The sequence below is a fragment of the Pongo abelii genome, chromosome 7 (genome assembly GCF_028885655.2).
Source record: "Pongo abelii isolate AG06213 chromosome 7, NHGRI_mPonAbe1-v2.0_pri, whole genome shotgun sequence".
In the NCBI taxonomy this organism is placed as follows: Eukaryota; Metazoa; Chordata; class Mammalia; order Primates; family Hominidae; genus Pongo; species Pongo abelii.
In genome coordinates, this window is record NC_071992.2 from 114,365,366 (window position 1) to 114,385,058 (window position 19,693).

General features: G+C 37.4%; 1 protein-coding gene and 1 non-coding gene across 4 annotated transcripts in view; both read right to left on the reverse strand.

Annotated features, from left to right (window-relative positions):
- Positions 1-3,852: 3,852 nt before the first annotated feature.
- Positions 3,853-19,693, reverse strand: part of STK3 (serine/threonine kinase 3) — a 355,868-nt gene continuing 340,027 nt past the window's right edge. For 2 of the 3 annotated variants that reach the window (XM_024250559.3, XM_063726297.1), the window contains one exon: positions 3,853-5,217. In XM_024250559.3, coding sequence (XP_024106327.1) covers positions 5,059-5,217 — 159 coding nt within the window. In that variant the 3' untranslated portion in view covers positions 3,853-5,058. 3 annotated transcript variants of the gene reach the window in all.
- On the reverse strand, positions 12,711-12,817 carry LOC112134737 (U6 spliceosomal RNA). The gene has a single exon (XR_002916100.3). It is a non-coding gene; the product is annotated as a U6 spliceosomal RNA (small nuclear RNA).

A 19,693-nucleotide genomic window follows, 5' to 3' on the forward strand; every position in this document is an offset into this window, starting at 1 on the left:
CTACATGTGGGAAGGATGCCATTTCAGAAAATATAGATTCCACTGAAATGTGAAAGAGGTAAAGTCAGCCAACAACGGTCCTAAGTTGTAACTGAAGAGCCATCAGCAAGCAGGCTCAGCAACCCTAACATTCTAAAGCCAGACCTCCTGTTTATTAGGCTATGTGGTCTAGTGGAAATGCAAAGATTTTAGAGACAGATAGGAGTGTAAGGCCACTACTGGCATTAACTAGCTGTGTGACCTCATTTAATCTTTCCAATTCTTTCTTTTCAGTCCTCCCTTTCTTTTTCACTAAAGGGAATATGCATCTTGTTGTGGAGGTTTGAGATGGTGTATCAAAAGTGCATGGGTTAGTAGATGCTCACAAAATGATTATTATTGTTGTTATGGTGATTATGTGGATGCCAAGGAGAAAGACAGCCTGTATGATTAATGACAATTTTTTTTTTTGTTTGAGCTCATGGCGTTCAATGAAACTTTAATACCAAATTATATCTAATGTACTGGCATGCATTGTGGGGAAACAAGATGGATAAACACCAAGTCCCTGCCGTCGGGAACTTTACAATCCATAAATAAAATAATTATATGGAGAGTTTGGAAGCAGTTCAGTTTGTTGGCAGAAACGGCTCAAATAAAACAGTAATGGAGATAAGGTCATAAACGTCAGCTGAGGCCTGTTGCAGGTCTTGAATGCCAGGAGGCAGAGTTCATTCTCAACTTGGCAAAATTCTGTGAGCAGAAAAGCGATTAAAAAATCCTAATTTTTATTTAGGTAGCTTTATCAAGTGAAGAAAGTGGTGGCAAGGAGTCTGGCTAATGATGTGGTCCAGTGTGAGAAGAGCATGAAGTAGGAATTGTTTTTCCAAGATTGGTGGAAGAATTGAGCTGGTTCTCTGCTTTCCCTCTTGGAGTCTTTCTGGGACCCCAAAAGGAAGTAGAAGATAGTTGGCTGAGGTTGAAGGTGGTTTGTATGGAATAGGGCAAAACTGACTGACTCCCTGGAAGTTAACCACTCAGTGGCATGAGACTGCCCAATCAGGGTCTGTAAAACTTCCTTGGGTCCAGGTCCCATCATGTTGCCCAAACGGCAAAGAAAAATAGTTCTCATTAGATTCCAGATTCCTAGTCTTTCATGCCAAAAAAAAAAAAAAAAAAAAAAACCTGGTACTCCAGAATTGCATCTTGATGAAATATCTAATTAAATGCCTACGCCTAATAATGGTTTAGTAATGTGATATAACTCCAATTCTTTTTCTTTAATGATATTCTACTTAGAATGTTATTAGTATTTTCAGGATTTATTTTAATCATTAATCTTTAACATACAGGATAGGAAATGAAAATAGCAATTCTATTGAATGCTAATCAGTAATTTGAAAAGATTTCCTGTGACTAAGTTAAAAAATATCTTATTAATGTATTATACGATTTGTTACAGAACTGCACATCCTTCAGTGAGTACAGCATGATTTTGAACACTGGGGAGGTGATTCAGTAAATAAGCAGAGGAAAAATATAACAGCGGTAAGTAATGTATTTAAGGTTGTTCATCAAAGTGTCTGACATAATAGTAAGCGCCCCGAATAACAGGTGTTATTATTTTGAAATCCATTTGAATACACTTTCTTCTCCAATTTGTATTTGCTAAATTAGCTCATACTTTGAACATAAAACTATTTCGGCTAAAATAAGCTAAGTGTATTGTAAGTCTGTAGAAATGAGTCATCTAAGTTCATTACACCAAAGAAAAAACTTTATCATCTACAGGACAATATATACAATGATGCTAGCTTTTCAGCAAGATGAAACCCTGACTCACTAGCTTCAGTTACATTCACAGTACTGTATTTATTAAAGGATGGGGTGTGCAGAAAAGTACACTTACCTATTTTTGGAAAGTTCCCAGCAACCAGGTTAAAATAGTTCTTCTTAAACTCATTAAAATAACTAGAAAACTCTCTTTCCTAAGCGTCATGATTAATCAAGGCTTAACTAGACTTGAAGATTTTTTTTTTTTTTTTGAGACAAAGCCTTACTCTGTTGCCTAGGCTGGAGTGCAGTGGTGTGATCTCAGCTCACTGCAACCTCCGCCTTCCGGGTTCAAGTGATTCTCCTCCCTTAGCCTTCCAAGTAGCTGGGATTACAGGCGCCTGCTACCACGATCAGCTAATTTTTGTATTTTTAGTAGAGACAGGGTTTCACCATGTTGGTCAGGCTAGTCTTGAACTCTTGACCTCAAGTGATGTGCTGGCCTCAGCCTCCCAAAGTGCTGGGATTACAGGCGTGAGCCACCAAGCCTGGCCTAGACTTGATTTCTTTCTTTTTTTTTTTTTTGAGACAGAGTCTCGCTCTGTCGCCCAGGCTGGAGTGCAGTGGTGCGATCTTGGCTCACTGCAACCTTCTGCCTCCTGGGTTCAAGCGATTCTCCTGCCTCAGCCTCCTGAGTAGCTGGGATTACAGGCGTGTGCCACCACACGCAGCTAATTTTTGTATTTTTAGTAGAGAGGGGGTTTCACCATATTAGTCAGGCTGGTCTCGAACTCCTGACCTCGTGATCTGCCTGCCTCGGCCTCCCAAAGTGCTGGGATTACAGGTGTGAGCCACTGCACCCAGGCAGATTTCTTTCATGGCTTGTGATTCTTCAAAACATATCTTAAATTCCTTTGACTGGTAGGGGCAAAGAGTAAGAAGATAGGAAAAATTTAAAAGTAGGTCATCCTAAAATGTTTTGGAGTTTCCTAGGGCTCTAAAATAAAACAATGCCCATTCCTCTTAATTCTCTTAAATATATGTGTGTATTTATGTACATACACTTAAATAGACATAGATAGGATATAAAGTCTAACTGCAGAAAATTGCAATGTGATTGGAACACTTGACATATTAAAAGGAGGACTCTCGAGATTGAATTAAGAGTGGTTAACAGGCCTCGCTGAATTAATTTGCATACATTTTCTAATTTAGCAAACTGAAGAGAAATCATCTTCATAGGTTTCTTGTCCATGTCATGTAGCTGGTTTTGCTTGGATGACAGTAAATCAGTCATTTGATTCCATCAAATCAGGCAAAGTATCGAACAGGTTAGTAAAAAGAAAAATAATTAGGAAAAGAAAAAAGGGCAGGGTGTTTCAGCTGATCAATTCACACAGCTGTCCCCAACAGACTCCAGTATAGGTTGTTGAAGCATACATTGTAAATTCAGTTCTTCATTTTTTAATAATCTTTGTATGTTTCATACTTATCGTTCTTTTTATAATCTTATAATTTGTATCCAATTATACAATTTATTATTTGTAAGGGCTCAACAGGGTAGAGACAAATGACACTTTGAGGCATTACCTAGGGTACAAATACCATTTTTAAAAAGGAATGGAAGCTTTCCAGAGACAATATACCTTCTGTGACAGACATTAGTGAACTCATCAGCTTTTCCTGTTCTCTCTCCTCCAGCTACGTGGTGATGCTACTCTTCCTGACTCCCTCAAAGTTAGGAGTGGCCATGTGACTAATTCTGAATACTGGGTTGTGGCCAACCAGACATGTATCGCTGCTGGCTGGAGCTAGTATGAAACTCTCCAGCTCCCCTTCCTATTGTGGTGACCACAGATATCTCAGATGGTTGAGGCCCTGTCAGCGGGTCTCTGGGTGTGGATGATAGGAGCAGGGCGCCCTGCCAAACTGGGGTGGGCCTGGAGCAAGAGTGAGGAATAACCTGTATTATGTGAAACCGCTGAAGGGTGAGGGTTGTCAGCACTGCATAATCTAGCCTGTCCTAACTAATATACGTCCCTTGCTTGGAAAATGCAGAGTCCAGGTCATGAGTTTTAACAAAGATACAGAAACAAAATATGCTGGGTGGCACAGTGAAATTTATTTGTCTTTATGATTTACACATAATAATTAAACACACAACAGAAAAAACACTGTCAAGATGGCCATATGTAGCTTAGGAAATGACTGGTCCCAATGCAATCATACAAATGTTCATTCAGCATAAAAATGAGTTTCTTTTTAATGGTTTTAATCTTTTTTTTTTCAGTCCCCAAGGCTTGTACCACTCAGTACAAATGTTTTTGCTACTGGGTTATCATCAGGCACATGATGTTTACCAATTCCCAGGAAATGAATAAAATCAACAGAAACATCCTGTGACAACAGAGCACACTTTCATAGAAATGAAATTGATGAGCTTATTACAGTTTGGATCAGTTCAGCTATTAGATCTACACATAAAACATAATATTAACAAATTACATTTGTATTAAGTTTTTATTTAAAAATATTTATCACACTTTTTTGTGCAAGGGTTCCATTGTTTTCTTTGGTTTTAAACACGATAGATCTATTTTACCTAAATATATATAGTTCTATTTGTACCAAACATCAAAAATCAAAAAAACAAAATTTCAAAGGGTAAAAATGGAATTATTGCTTCAATATAAAAAAGGCCTAGCCCATTTGAGAACTACTGCCATTATTGCTTTCCTATTTGGAAAACTATCCTGGAAATCAAGGAATGTACCCCATAGCTCCCTGCAGAAAGTATAATTTGGTTGCACATTATCATCATATTAATATGACCCTACCTTCACCAAAGCTATCCTGATCTTGTCCTTAAAAAACGAAACAAAGCAAAATAGCATAAATAAATAAGTTTACCTAAGGGGATACAATAAATAGCCTAGTATACTAGATAGGAATAAAGAATATTGTAACATAAAGCCCTTCAGTGCTGTACAATTAAACAATAGCTTTGGATTTTCAAGGTCTCTAAACCTTGAAAATCCATTTCATAACACAGTTTTATTGCTGGTATGCAGCTGACAGAACAAGAGAATACACTTCTTTTGTTCTCCTCATCTGAGAGTGAATGCACAGCAGACACAACTGTCAATTCTGCCTTTTGGGAATTTACCTGGGCATGTACCATTGTCAGTTTTTGACCTCTGCCTAATTGTAGGGCAAAATCTTAGGATTAAAAATATCCAAATATTCCTTCAATTCCTAGTGGTTTCTTGGTCTCCAGAATAGTTAAAAACAGAGAGGAAATTAGACTCAAAAGTTTTGCTGCCTTCTTTTCTTTGCATCCATCGCATCCAGAATGGGCTGTCTTTTCGCAGTATATCTCTGACGAAGTTCTTCTATCTCCCGTTCCATCATAGGGTCCAGTGCTTTTAACCGCATCTGTAGTTCTTCTAAACTTAGATTTTTCAACTAGATATAGAAACAAAGATATCAATACAATGAAATTATCCACAACACTTTAATGTCTAATGAGTTTTAACATAAATATTTCAGCAAATTCTTTACATCATCTTTGAAGTATGGTTCAACAATTAAAACAGGAATTTCTTCCTTGAAGAACTCAGAGGTCATATCTTGCAAGAACCTCAAGTAATCTGCAATGAAACAATCCGATCCTCTGCCTTTAATAAAGGGCAAATGAGAAAAATACGCTGATGAAATTTGTAAAAAGGTACAAAGACAAATCCACCACTGCCAACAAACAGATTTTCAGAATATGTTCCAGGTATATTCACTCTAACTTTTTACATCTTTGCCAGCTACCGAGTGCTACAATAATCATGAATACTTGCAGAGATCACCCGAGAATGTGACAAGACTGAATAAAGGTTAAATTAACCATTCTATCCTCCATTTTACTAAATGCTTAATACAGAAGATGACTGTGGTAGGGGGCCGGAAGTAAGGCTGAATAGGCCTGGTGGGGCCCCAAAAGCAGGAAGCCATGATCAATTCTGGAGTAGGACAGTTATGTAAGAGTAATCCAGATTTGGTTTTCTTTTCTTCTTCTTCTTATTTTATTTTTTTTGACATAGGGTCTCAAACTTCTGGGCTTAAGAGATCCTCCTGCCTTGACCTCCCCTCAGTAGCTGGGATGTGCCACTGCACCCAGCTCAGGCTTGGCTTTAAAATGATAAAACTTGCAACTTACTTTTTGTTTTAAGATAACTGCTTCTGGTTGTTTTATGAGTCAAGCTAGGAAAAATACTCATTACTTGTAGTCATCCAAAGTAGCATTTCTCAGCAGATCCTTTTACTCGCCATCCCTGGCCCTATCGTGACTTCTGCTTCCAAAAACCAAATTCACTCTTAGCTGAAAAAGACTCTGAGGATACTGAAAAGAATGAGTCATAGACTCTCTGAAGGAAATTCAAAAAAGGAGTTCGGAAAATATTTTGAGAAATGACAGTGTTATGGAGAAGAGTATGCAGGCTTCCATGATGATGACTTTGAAGGTGAATGCCACTCACTTCGGTGCATAAGAAGTTCTGGTATGTATATTAATAATCAGCCCTGTTATTTTGTAGTCATATGTCATGAAAGAACCTAGCTTTTAATATTATGCCATAAAAGATGCATTTATATATCATATATAGTATTATACACTTTCTTCATGGATTTTTAATCCAAGTAGTGATCTTGCATCTGTTACATGCTCAGTACTGTTCAAATCACTGTGGGGATACAGAATAAGACAAACAGGGAAACTCCAAACTTTGAACTGTACACATCGGTACTGGCCACATTGAAAGGCCAATGTATACCGTAACACAACCACATTTCCCAAGAAAGACATGCCCAACTATGTCTATGTAGGATCCAATTCCATTTCTGTGTTCTTCAACATCATCTCTATTTCAGCCCATGTTAATCTTTCCCATGTCTAAATTTCTATGTAACACTCATAATTTAAACAACACAATTTAGTATTTGATTCTAAATCATGTGCTATTTTATAATTGATTTTTATGCATGAGTTTCATGTCCCTAGATATTCCAAAAAATACTTAGACTTTAGAGACTGTACATACAACAAGAAACTATCCTACTATACTGCAAATAACATGACGTAAAGGTAGATAGATAAATATGAATAAGAATACATGACCCAAAGGAGTGGGTTACTCTAAGATTAGAAGAAATAACATATTATATAAAGCAATTATCATTACTTTAATTCTGAATTAAGATATTCCTGTAAATATCTTGTACTACTTTTACTGGGGCAAACTGCCAATAAGTTTATAAATATTGTATTGCAGTAATAGACTGAACTCAGAAAAAGAAGCTACTTAGAAGAAAAATTTTCTTCCTTTAACAGATTTTTATATTTTCAATACGTAAAATTTGTGAAAAACAGGTCTGTGATATTAGAGAACCATTATCTAACATTATTAAGGAATTAGGTGTTCATGTAAGTAAATTAATGAAGTACCTAAATCTTAGTCCTTTAAGTGATAAAACTTTGTCTCAATATCACATACACACACATATACACACACACATATACACACACAGACATGCACACACACATGTATTTACATATGCTCTTTTTTGGTTCTATGTGACTTTTAGGATTTTTTTCTAATTTTGTGAAAAATGATGTTGGTATTTTGATAGGAAATGCACTGAATCTGTAGACTGCTTTGGGCAGTAAGGTCTTTTTCATAATATTGATTCTTCCAATCCATGAGCATGGGATGTATTTCCATTTGTGTCATGTATGATTTCTTTCAACAGTGTTTTGTAGTTCTCCCTGTAGGGATCTTTTACCTTCTTGGCTAAGTATATTCCTAGGTAATTTATTGCTATTACTATTATTATTATTAATTATTTTACAGCTATTGTAAAAGGGGTTGAGTTCTTGATTTGATTCTCAGCTTGGTCACTGTTGGTATATAATAGTGCTACTGATTTGTACACACTAATTTTGTAACCTAAGACTTTACTGATATGGTTTGGCTGTGTCCCCATCCAAATCTCATCATGAATTGTAATCCTCATAATCCCCATGTGTCTAGGGACAGACCTGGTGGGAGGTGATTGGATCATGGGGGCAGTTTCCCTCCATGCTGTTCTAGTGATAGTGAGTGAGTTCTCACAATATCTGATGGTTTTATAAGGGGCCCTTCCTTCTTCAATCTCACTCTGCTCTCCCTTGTCACCACGTGAGAAGGTCCAGGCTTGCTTCACCTTCACCTTCCACCATGATTGTAAATTTCCTGAGGCCTCCCCAGTCACATGGAACTGTGAACCAATACACCTCTTTCCTTTGTAAATTACCCAGTCTTGGGTATTTCTTTATAGTAGTGTGAAAATGGATTAACACAGTTAACTGGCACTGAGGTAGTGAGGCACTGCTATAAAGATACTTGGAAATGTGGAAGCGACTTTGGAACTGGGTAATGGGCAGAGGTTGGAATAGTTTGGAGGGCTCAGAAGAAGCTAAGAAGATGTGGGAAAGTTTGGAACTTCCTAGAGACTTGTTGAATGGTTTTGGCCAAAATGCTGTTAGTGATATGGACAATGAAGCCCTGGCTGAAGTGGTCTCAGACGAACATGAGAAACTCACTGGGAACTGGAGCAAAGGTCACTCGTGCTATGCTTTAGCAAAGGGACTGGTGGCATTTTGCCCCTGCCCTAGAGATCTGTGAAACTTTGAACTTCAAAGAGATAATAGGGTATCTGGTGGAATAAATTTCTAAGCAGCAAAGTGTTCAAGATGTAACATGGGTGCTCTTAAAAGCATTCAGTTTTATGGATTCACAAATAGATGGTTTGAAATTGGAACTTATGTTTAAAAGGGAAGCAGAGCACAAAAGTTTGGAAAATTTGCAGCCTGATGATGTGATAGAAAAGAAAAACCCGTTTTCTGGGGGAGAAATTCAAGCCTGCAGCAGAAATCTGCATAAGTAATGACGAGCTGAGACAATGGGGAAAATGTCTCCAGGGCATGTCAGAGATCTTGCCAGCAGCCCCATTTCATCACAGGCCTGGAGGCCTAGGAGGAAAATTAGTTTCATAGGCCAGGCCCAGGGGCCCTGCTACTCTGTGTAGCCTTGAGACATGGTACCCTGCATCCCAGCCATTTCAGTTCCAGTCATGGCTAAAAGGGGCCAAGGTACAGCTCGGGCCATGGCTTCAGCTCAAGCCTTGGTGGCTTCCACATGGTGTTGGGCCTGCGAGTGCACAGAAGTCAAGAATTGAGGTTGGGAACCTCTACCTAGACTTCAGAGGATGTAATGGAAATGCCTGGATGTCCAGTCAGAAGTTTGCTGCAGGAGCAGAGCCCTCACAGAGAACCTCTGGTAGGGCAGTGCGGAAGGGAAATGTGGGGTTGGAGCCCCCAAAAAGAGTCCCCACTGGGGTGCTCCCTAGTGGAGCTGTGAGAAGACAGCCACTCTCCTCCAGAACACAGAATGGTAGATCCATTGACAGCTTGCACCATATGCCTGGAAAAGCTGCAGACACTCAACACCAGCCTGTGAAAACAGCTGAGAGGAGGGCTGTAACCTGCAAAGCCACAGGAGTAGTGCTGCCCAAGACCATGGGAGCCCACCTCTTGCATAAGTGTGACCCGGATGTGAGACATGGAGTCAAAGGAGATCATTTCGGAACTTTAAAATTTAATGGCTACCCTGCTGGGTTTCAGATTTGCATGGGGCCTGTAGCCCCTTTGTTTTGGCCAATTTCTCCCATTTGGAATAAGAGCATTTATCCAATGCCTGTACCCCCACTGTATCTTGGAAGTCACTAACTTGCTTTTGATTTTACAGGCTCCTAGGTGGAAGGGACTTGCCTTGTCTCATATTAGACGTTGGACTTGGACTTTTGGGTTAATGCTGGAATGAGTTAACACGTTGGGGGACTGTTGAAAAGGCATGATTGTATTTTGAAATGTGAGGACATGAGATTTGGGAGGAGCCAGGGGCAGAATGATATGGTTTGGCTGTGTCCCCACTCAAATCTCATCTTGAAGTGTAATCTCCATAATCTTGGTTTGTAATCCCCATGTGTCTAGAGAGAGACCTGGTGGGAGGTGATTGGATCATGGGGACAGTTTCCTCCATGCTGTTCTCATGATAGTGAGTGAATTCTCACAAGATCTGATGGGTTTATGAGGGGCTCTTTCCCCTTCACTCTCTACTCTCTCCTGCCACCATGTGAGAAGGTCCAAGCTTGCTTCACCTTCACCATCTGCCATGATTATAAGTTTCCTGAGGCCTCCCCAGGCACGCAGAGCTATGAATCAACTCGATTTTTAAAAACATATTGAGACTTGTTTTAGGCCTATCATATGGTTTATCTTGGAGAATGTTTCATTTTGGATGAGAAGAATGGATATTCTGCAATTCTTGGGCAGAATGTTCTGTAAATATTTGTTATGTCCATTTGTTCTAGAGTGAAGTTTAAGTCCTGTCTTCACTGACTTTCTGCCTCGATGATCTGTCTAGTGCTGCCAGTGGAGTGGTGAAGTCCCCCACTATTACTGGGTTGCACCTATCTCTTTTCTTAGATTTAAGAGCAATTGTTTTATGAATCTCAGAGCTCAAGAGTTAGGTGCATATTTATTTAGGACTATATCTTCTTGTTGGATTGATCCTTTTATCATTACATAATGTCCTTCTTTGTCTTTTTTTTTTTTTACTGATGTTGCTTTAAATTCTGTTTTATCTGAAATAAGAATAGCTACTCCTGCTCACTTTTACTTTCCATTTGCATAGAATATCTTCTTCTACCCCTTTGAGTCTATACAAATCCTTGTGTTAGGTAAGTCTCTTAAAGACAGCAGATATGTGGTTTGTAATTTTTTATCAATTCTGCCAACCTGTATCTTTTAAGTGGAGCATTTAGACCATTTACATTCAACATTAATACTGAAATGTGAGGTACTGTTCCAGTCATCACGTTGGTTGTTTTCTAGATACTCTGTTTTCTTCATTGTGTTATTGTATTACAGGCCTTGTGAGTTTTATGCTTTCAAGAGGTTCTATTCTGGTGCATATCTACCTTTTGTTTCATGATTCAGAACTCCTTTTAGCATTTCTTGTAGGGATGCTCTGGTAGTCACAAATTCTCTCAGCATTTGCTTGTCTGAAAAAGAATTTATTTCTCCTTCATTTATGAAACAGTTTTTCTGGATACAAAATTCTTAGTTAACAGTTTTCCGTTTAAGGAGATTAAAGATAGGACCCCAGTCCCTTCTGGCTTGTAAGGTTTGTGCTGAGAAATCTGCTGTTAGTCTGATAGGTTTTCCTTTACAGGTTACATAACGCTTTTGTCTCACTGCTCTTGGTGACATCCTTTTTGCAACAAATCTCCTAGAAGTTCTTTTTTAATTAAAAAACTTTTTTTTTTGTGGGTGCATATCGGGTACCTGAAATGTTTTGATACTGGCATGCAATGTGAAATAAGCACCTCATTGAGAATGGGGTATCCATCCCCTCAAGCATTTATCCTTTGAATACGATCCAATAACACTCTTCAAGTTATTTTAAAATGTACAATTAAGTTATTGTGCTGTTGTGCTATCAAATAGCCGGTCTTATTCATTCTTTTCATTTTTTATTTTTTTTGATAGAGTCTACTCTGTCATGCAAGCTGGAGTGCAGTGGTGTGATCTCGGCTCACTGCAACCTCTGCCTTCTGGGTTCAAGCAATTCTTGTGCCTCAGCCTCCCAAGTAGCTGGGATTATGGGCATGTGCCATCACATCTGGCTAATTTTTACATTTTTAGTAGAGATGGGGTTTCACCATGTTGCCCAGGCTGGTCTCAAACTCCTGACCTCAAGTGATCTGCCTGCCTTGGTCTTCTATTTTTTTTTATACTCATTAACCATCCCTACCTCCCCGTCACTGCCTTCCCTGCCCCACTGCCCAACTACCCTTCTTTGCCTCTGGTAACCATTCTTCTACTCTCTATGTCCATGAGTTCAATTGTTTTGATTTTTAGATCCCCAAAAAATGAGAATACATGATGTTTTCTTTCTGTGCCTGGTTTATTTCACTTACCATAGTGATCTCCAGTTCCACCTAAGTTGTTGTAAATGACTGGATCTCACGATTATGACTGAATAGTACTCCATTGTGTATATGTACCATATTTTCTTTATCCATTCATATTTTGATGGACACTTAGGTTGCTTCCAAATTTTAGCTATTATAAATAGTGCTGCAACAAACACAGGATGCAGTTATCTCTTTGATACACTGATTTCTTTTCTTTTGGATACACACCCAGCAGTGGAATTGCTGGATCATATAGTTTCTAGGAGTTCTTTGAGCTTGTTATATTTGAATATCTACATCTCTAGCAAGGCCAGGGAAATTTTCCTCAATTATTTCCTCAAATAAGCTTTCCAAACTTTTTGCTTTCTCTTCTCCCTCAGGAACACCAATGATTCTTAGGTTTGGCCATTTTACATAATCCCATATTTCTTGGAGACTTTGTTCATTTCTTTTAATTCTTTTTTCTTTATTTTTGTTTGATTGGATTAATTTGAAAGCCTTGTCTTTGAGCTCTGAAATTCTTTCTTCTACTTTGTAGAACGAAGCCTACTTTTAAAACTTTCCACTGCATTTTGTAATTCTTTAAATGTGTCTTTCGACTCTGGAAGTTCTGATTGGCTTTTCTTTAAAATATCTATCTCTTTAGAAAAATTTTCATTCACATCCTGAATAGTTTTTCAAACTTCTTTATGTTGTTTTTCACCTTTCTCTTGTATCTCCTTTGGTAGCTTAATAATCAACCTTTTGAATTCTTTATAAGAAGATATTTCAAAGATTTCATCTTGGTTTAGATCAATTTCTGGAGAGCTAAGGTGATCTTTTCAGGGGTGTTATAGAATCCTGTTTTGTCATATTGCCAGAATTGTTTTTCTGGTTCCTTCTCATTTAGGTAGAAATATATGGAATGCTTCACAAATTTGCATGTGAGCCTTGCACCGGGGCCATGCTAATCTTCACTGTATCATTCCAATTTTAGTATATATGCTGCTGAAGTGAGCACTGTCTCAATTGTTTTGAAAAGAAAATCTTTATAAAGTGTTCCACAGAATATACTGCCTTCTAAGCAGAGGACATAGAACCTAAAACAGTTTCCTTGATATGAGTTATCATTATTTTTATTAATAATCTGTGTTACATATTAAATTTCTCACTCCTTTTTTAGCTTTTCTGTCAGCTCCTCTTCATGGCCATCATTGAACATATACCCTTCCTATCTCTACAGCAAGTATGTTCATCTATCAGGAACCAGAAAAGCAATTAAACAACCTCATAGGGCATTACCCCAAATAAGAATAGGTTGTGAGTGAAATCCTGAAGCTGTCTGAGGAAAGACAGAGCATGGCCTTAGTGCTGAAGCTCATTATACCTGTTTCTAGTGTTTGTATTTATTTTAAAAATATCTGATTTCAGTTTTGTGGTTGTATGAGGTTGAGTTTACAGGAAATCTGACTTCTGCATAAGCTACGTATATAGCTAGGTCTTCAGGTGGGCTGTCAGAGAACTTCAAAGTACTCAGTGGCATATTTATTGAGATTTTTCTATGGACCAAGCATAGTAGGTTCGGAGATGAGTAAAACACTCTATCTCCCACAACGAGATTGCAATCTAGCTGGCAAGATAGGCCCATGCACAGCTAACTCACTGAAGGATGAGTAAGATGATAAAATGGGAAATAGGATAGAGAAGGAAAACAGCATGAGTAGAAACAGATATGGCACACGAATGTCTGGCATCTTTAGAAATATCGAGCAGACTGCTGGGATTAGAGAAGGATCTATGCAGGGAGATGAAGAGAAGATGAGTCAGGAAAAAGAGGGCAAGGCCAGGTTGCTGTGGGCCTTCTGTGTGTTGCTGCGAACTTCTGTGACAAGAAAGAAATGCTAAGTCATTTTGAGCATAAATGGTGATGTGATCACATATGAACTTTAGAAAAATATCTCCAGTAGCAGGTATAGGAAGTGGATTGCCATGGGAGAAAAAAATAGAGGCAAGAAGATCCATTAGTAGGTTACCACAACAGTCTAGTGAGAAGGTCAGGCTTGGACCAAGACAATGGAAGTGGAGATTAAGAAGAGAGGGATTTGAGATATTTGATAGTAGAATTGGTAGGGCTGTTTTTGTTGAATGACTGATTATAAAGGGTCAGAAAATAGGAAGGGTTAAGGATGATTCTGACTTCAAGCTTGGGTAATGGGGTAGAGATTGAAACTACTAATAAGGTAGGGTAGTTAATGAAATTAATTTTAGTACTGGTGAGTTTGAGATATGAGCAAGGCACCAAGGTGGAGACATCAGATATGGATTGTAATTCAGGGTTTGGAGGTCAGGAGAGAGATCCAAGCAAAAGACACAGAATTAGGGAAGTATCAGCATTTAGGCTGTAACTGAAACCCTTGATGAGGAGTAGGTTATCCAGGGAAAGAAGGTTTTCTCCCTGATCTTACAATCTTTCATAGAATGTCCAACAGAAAATAATACTCACACTAAGCATTTGTGGTCAGAGACTCTTCTCATTTTATTAATAGAACAGTAATATCAGTAGGTTTCTAAGTACCTCTAAATTATGGTGTCATATAGACCAAAAAAAGTGAGGTTGGCTGGCAAAAATTTTCACTTTTTAGACAGTGGGTATGATTTATAGACATAAGCTTCTGGCTTTGATTATGCCCTAATAACATGTATTTAACACCTGGTGTTTCTCTAGCTATCAAGCCTCCCACAGGCATGAAAATGCTTTTGGAAGGAAAATGTGACAGAAGTGGCCTTTTCAATCTCTCGAAAAACAGTACTGCAACTGCTCAATGCCTTAGTAGTAAAAAGATTCACAAACCAGATAAAGACTCATAGTGATTTAAATGACCCTGTAATATCATAGCTTTTATCCTTTTAAAACACTAATCCAAACTAAAAGTTTTTTGAGCTAACAAGGATATTAGAAGAAAAAGTTGAACTTCCTAATATCAGTATTATTTTGACAAAAGTTTCCTTCGTTAAAATCAGGTTTCCTGAAAATCTTTACGAAAAGGAAGGAAAATCACTTCAGGATTATGTTTATGGGATCAACAGAGTTTGTGGTAAATCTTTTAAATTTTTTTTTTTTTTATATATAGGAAAGAAATGTCACTTGCCATCTTTCTACAATACTTAAAACACAAAGTAGCTGTGTTACCATAGCTATAGGCTGGTTTACTAATTCTAAAATCAATGCAATGTTGGAGTAACAAATCTGATTTATGCTTCTCAGAGTTTATAATGGGGTAAGTCAACTCAGTAAATAGAATAATTTTAAAATATGCATACATTGTAAGTTTAACTGTATGTGAACAAATGTATAAAAAGGAATAACTGATCTGGAAATGGCTTTAGTGTGTTTTAGGCTAGTTCTCTTTAATAAAATTCAGTTTTTAAGTTAATAATAAAATAGAACCTGCACAACTAAGAGTAGTTCTCAAATATTTAAGCCTCAGCACTGTGGGAGGATATTGTAGTTTGACAATCTTTACTTGCATTAAGAACACATAGTTGGTTAAATAAATACATTAACTGACATGCAGTAAGAGGAAGAACTAGAACGTAAAGACAGTGGAAGCAGGACCCACAATCTCTGAAAAAACACATAATGAAGAAGATGAATTTCAGAATGATATTGTTTCATTACCCGAAGCTTTTGTCCTACTCCCAGAAAATTTTGCTTTTCCTGGACAATTGAAAGGACAAACATCAGGGGGCAAGACATACTAGTAAGGGCAGAGAAAAAAATCCATTTCCATAAAAGGGTTTAAAATGAGATCAGCTAAATTAACTTGTATGGGCCTGAGAGAAACATATTTTGAGATCTGGGATTATTAAAAGTCATTGTGACTAAGTCATTTGTTTAACAGAAGCATGAAGTTGAGTTATGAGATAAACATTCACAGAATCTCACTGCAGAACAGAGCCTCAGCGATAACTACTCTAACTTCCTTATTTTGGGTGAGGAAATGAGAGCTAGCTTGCTCAAGTACACTCTTGGTTTATGACAGAGACATGACTTGACCTTTGGGTACATTGGCACTCAATTGCTCTTTTGTATCAAAGTTTTTGGGAGAAAATCCCAAATTTATCTTTTCAATTCCAATTTCTTCTTCTTCTTCCTCTTCTTCTTCCTCTTCTTCTTCCTCTTCTTCTTCCTCTTCCTCGTCTTCTTCTCCTTCTCCTTTTTCCTCTTCTTCCTCTTCCTCTTCTTCTTCCTTTCTCCTCCTCCTCCTCCCCGCCCTGCCCTCCTCCTCCTCCTCTCCTTCTCCTTCTCCTTCTTTTCTTCTCTTCTCTTCTTCTTCTTCCTCCTCCTCTTCTTCTCCTTCTTTTCCTTCCTTCCTCCCTCTCCCTTCTCCCTTCCTTTCTCTTTTCCTCTCCTCTCCTTTCCTTTCCACTCCTCTCCTCCTCCTCTTCTTCTTTTCTGCTTCTCTCTCTCTCTTTCTCTCTGTGTCTGTGTGTGTGTGTTGACTGGACCATCAATGTAACCAATTCTGTGAGACAGCAATAAGTGTTATAAAGGGATGCAGTTAGCTCAGGTACAAGACCCTTCTCTTGCCTTGTTCAGAAGGAAACAAGAGCCATCACCCATTCTGACTCATAATCTTGGGGAGGGCGATTTACAATAGTTTCAAAGTATCCATTTCTGACTCACTAGACCTCATTAATTAAAAATGACAATGTTTTGGGCTTCCTTCATTAAAACCTAACAGAGTTTCCTAGGTGATTTTAAAGTAGGACAGAGAAGAGGAAATAAGGCAGAAGAGTGTGGAAACATGCTAACTGCTTTCTATCAGAGGACATACATACTTTTAAATTCTGCAAGTTCAAAATAAGTAATTGTCTAATATGAAGTCTCACTGGAAGCTTGGTCATGTTTCAAGTAGCAAAAATTATTTAGATAGAAGTCCAAAGTGATCAAGTTTGATATTCTTAATCTAGCACTGTCAGAGAGTTCAAAAATGTTAAGTCACCAAAAATGGGGTGTGCTGCTGGTCGTCAACCTGAGCCAAAAGGAAAATTGTTTTTTTTTAAATATTCAGCTATGAAGGCTACAGTGAATAGAAAACCCTGCATATGACATTTGTATAGAGCAGTCTTTTCAAATGAAATAAGGAGCAGAAGCTCAGTAAAACGTCTATGCCATCTTCTTTAAGCTTTAGATCAGTTAGTAGACTAGGATCTCCCAGCTCTTACAAGATAATTGTTTACACCAAATGGAAGACTTTAAAGAAAAACTCTAAACCTCTTAACACTAATAATTAGATGGATGGATGAATACTGTTTTTAGTTAAATTAAAAAGTCAAAACTACTTTTTAATAGGAGTCAACAGTTTGTAAATTGATATAGTTTGGTACATGAGTGACAGCTTAAATAAGAAGCTCATTTTGTTAGTGATAGCCCTTAATAATTACATTTCATTCAGGAGATGAAAGATCAATATCCAAAACTATGACATTTCTCAGTATCTCTAAAAAAAAAACCAAGTGAAAGATACGCAAATTAATAACTCAGTTACTAGCTCTTGTATAAAACAGGAGCATAAAAAACTCAGTGATATGAGAAGTTAGGGTGGAAAATAAGATTAAATCAATTCACTGATAATTCTGACATTTCAAACCTTTAATAATTAGAATTATTTCTGAACTCTATAAGAAGTATTGAAAGGCTGCTTATTACCGATCAGAAAGAGTTGTCAGTAAAATTAGAACTTCCTTTAAGTTTACATAGCTAGTCTACTATAAAAACCTAAAATATCACAGTCAAGTGATAAAACTTACTTCATAAAATAATTCATCTTAAAATCTCTGGGGAAAGACACTAAGATTTCTATATAATTTTGTTTTGTCAAAAATAGTCGTAATTACATGAGCAATTTTTAAGAAGTCATAATCTCAAATAGCAGAAACAGGAGTATGAAGGTTTTGAATACATCAATGTAATAACATTTCAAGACCTAATGATTCTATGAGTTGCTGGAACAATCTGTCAAAATAAATGAAACACTACTACAATGAAGCAAATGGTCTTACATGTTAATGTTAACACATTTAGTCAAACAGTCAAGAGAATCCTAAGGTTTGCTGTGTTTACTGGGAAAACAAACTCTTCCTAGCAACTGTTTAAATAAATCTTGCAGATGCTACAGACCTTATTAGTGGCCTGTGATTAAAAAAATATGAGTTGCTAATACTGTATCCTGACTCATCTATTTTCCCATCTGCTAGCAATTCTAACAATATGAACTATCAACAGAATGGCTAACAACAAGAATTTTCTATGGCAATTTTGATGCTGAATTGCCTATAGCATTTTTAAGATTTACCAGTGCATGTCTCAGACTGTTTTGAGTTTTTTGTGGCCTGGAGCAACATACTCTTTTTTCCCTTAATATTCCATTTTAGCTGAAATTTTTACTGTGTTGAATAGAATCTTGTTTGGTTTTAGAAAACACTGTTGATGGAGGCTGCCACACATTTTACTAACAATGAAAACAGGAAACATAACAAAGTACTAGTAAAAATCCAGTCAGGTCCACTGATTGGTTTAGATATACATAAACAGGCAAGGGGCCTTTTGCCCATAAGGCTGAGCCACAGGGATAACAGGTAGTACTTAAAGTTAAAAAAAAAAAAAAGAAAGAAAGAAAAAAAAAGAAAAGAAAACATTAATATATTAAGGCGTTTTCCTGATTTAATTCCTGGCACTGAGAAGCATACAAAAAAGGAGCATTCTAGTCAATCCAAACTACTATGAAGCCTGTTTAAAGAAAACCCTACATATACATTTAAAATATGCATTTACAAAAATAAGATAGTGATAATTTCAGGCACTTGATAACACTATAGAAGAAAAGCTGAATTCCTCACTGTAAAAATGTGCTCTTAAAAGTTGCATTAACATCAAATCTATTGGCAGACTCCCCTTCCCCAAACAGACATTATTTATCTTGTTCTGAGCTGAGAGGCCCGGGTCTTCAGCTGACTGAATAACTAAAAATATTCTGGGATTACAACTGGAAACTACCACGAATCATTCTGTTTTGGCTGTTTAACTTCAGAGCACCTAGAAGAAACTTAGGATTCTAGATTTTCATTCCCAAAGAAAAGGAAGAATACGATTTCTTGTGAATATCAATGAAGGAGTAGCAGAAAGTGCCAATTACTGATTATTTACAATGTGCTGAATACTATCCTAAGGTCCTGTACACTAAGTCATTGAAGCCTAGCAATCACCTTAGGGGGCAGATATTACCAACCCCGTTTGACAGGTGAGGATGCCTAGAGAGATCAAATGATCCACCCTAGGTCTCTCAGCTAGAGGTGCTTATGTAGGCACTCAAAGGCAACATCTAACCCACATAAATTTGAACTGCAGTCTACTGATAGCTGTTTCATGGGTTTCCCAAGAACTAAAAAAGCACTACAAAATCCAATGATCATGTGAAACAGTTTTTTCACAAATTGTTTATAGGTTAAAAATAGAAAAAATTACTTAAAAATCCCACCTTTCCTGTCAGATTGTACCTGGTGAAGCATTTTACTTATAAGCTATTCATGTATTTTAGCCATCACTGGCCATATGAAATAAGTGCGTATGTGTTAATTAAGCATTTTTCTATTTGACCAGCTCTTTAGCCAAAGAAACACATTTCTACATAGCCCTTTGGGATAGATTTCCTAATGTTATCAATAAAAACAGAGACACCCTGACAAAACCAATAAAACATGTCTCCTTCACATTCCAGTGAGACTTTGCCTATGTCTGTTCAGACTGTTCCACAGTTGGTTTGGTGCTGTGTTTACCTTGAATCTAGTGCAGGAGTTACAAACTGATGAGCATTACTATAATTATCTTGTCTTG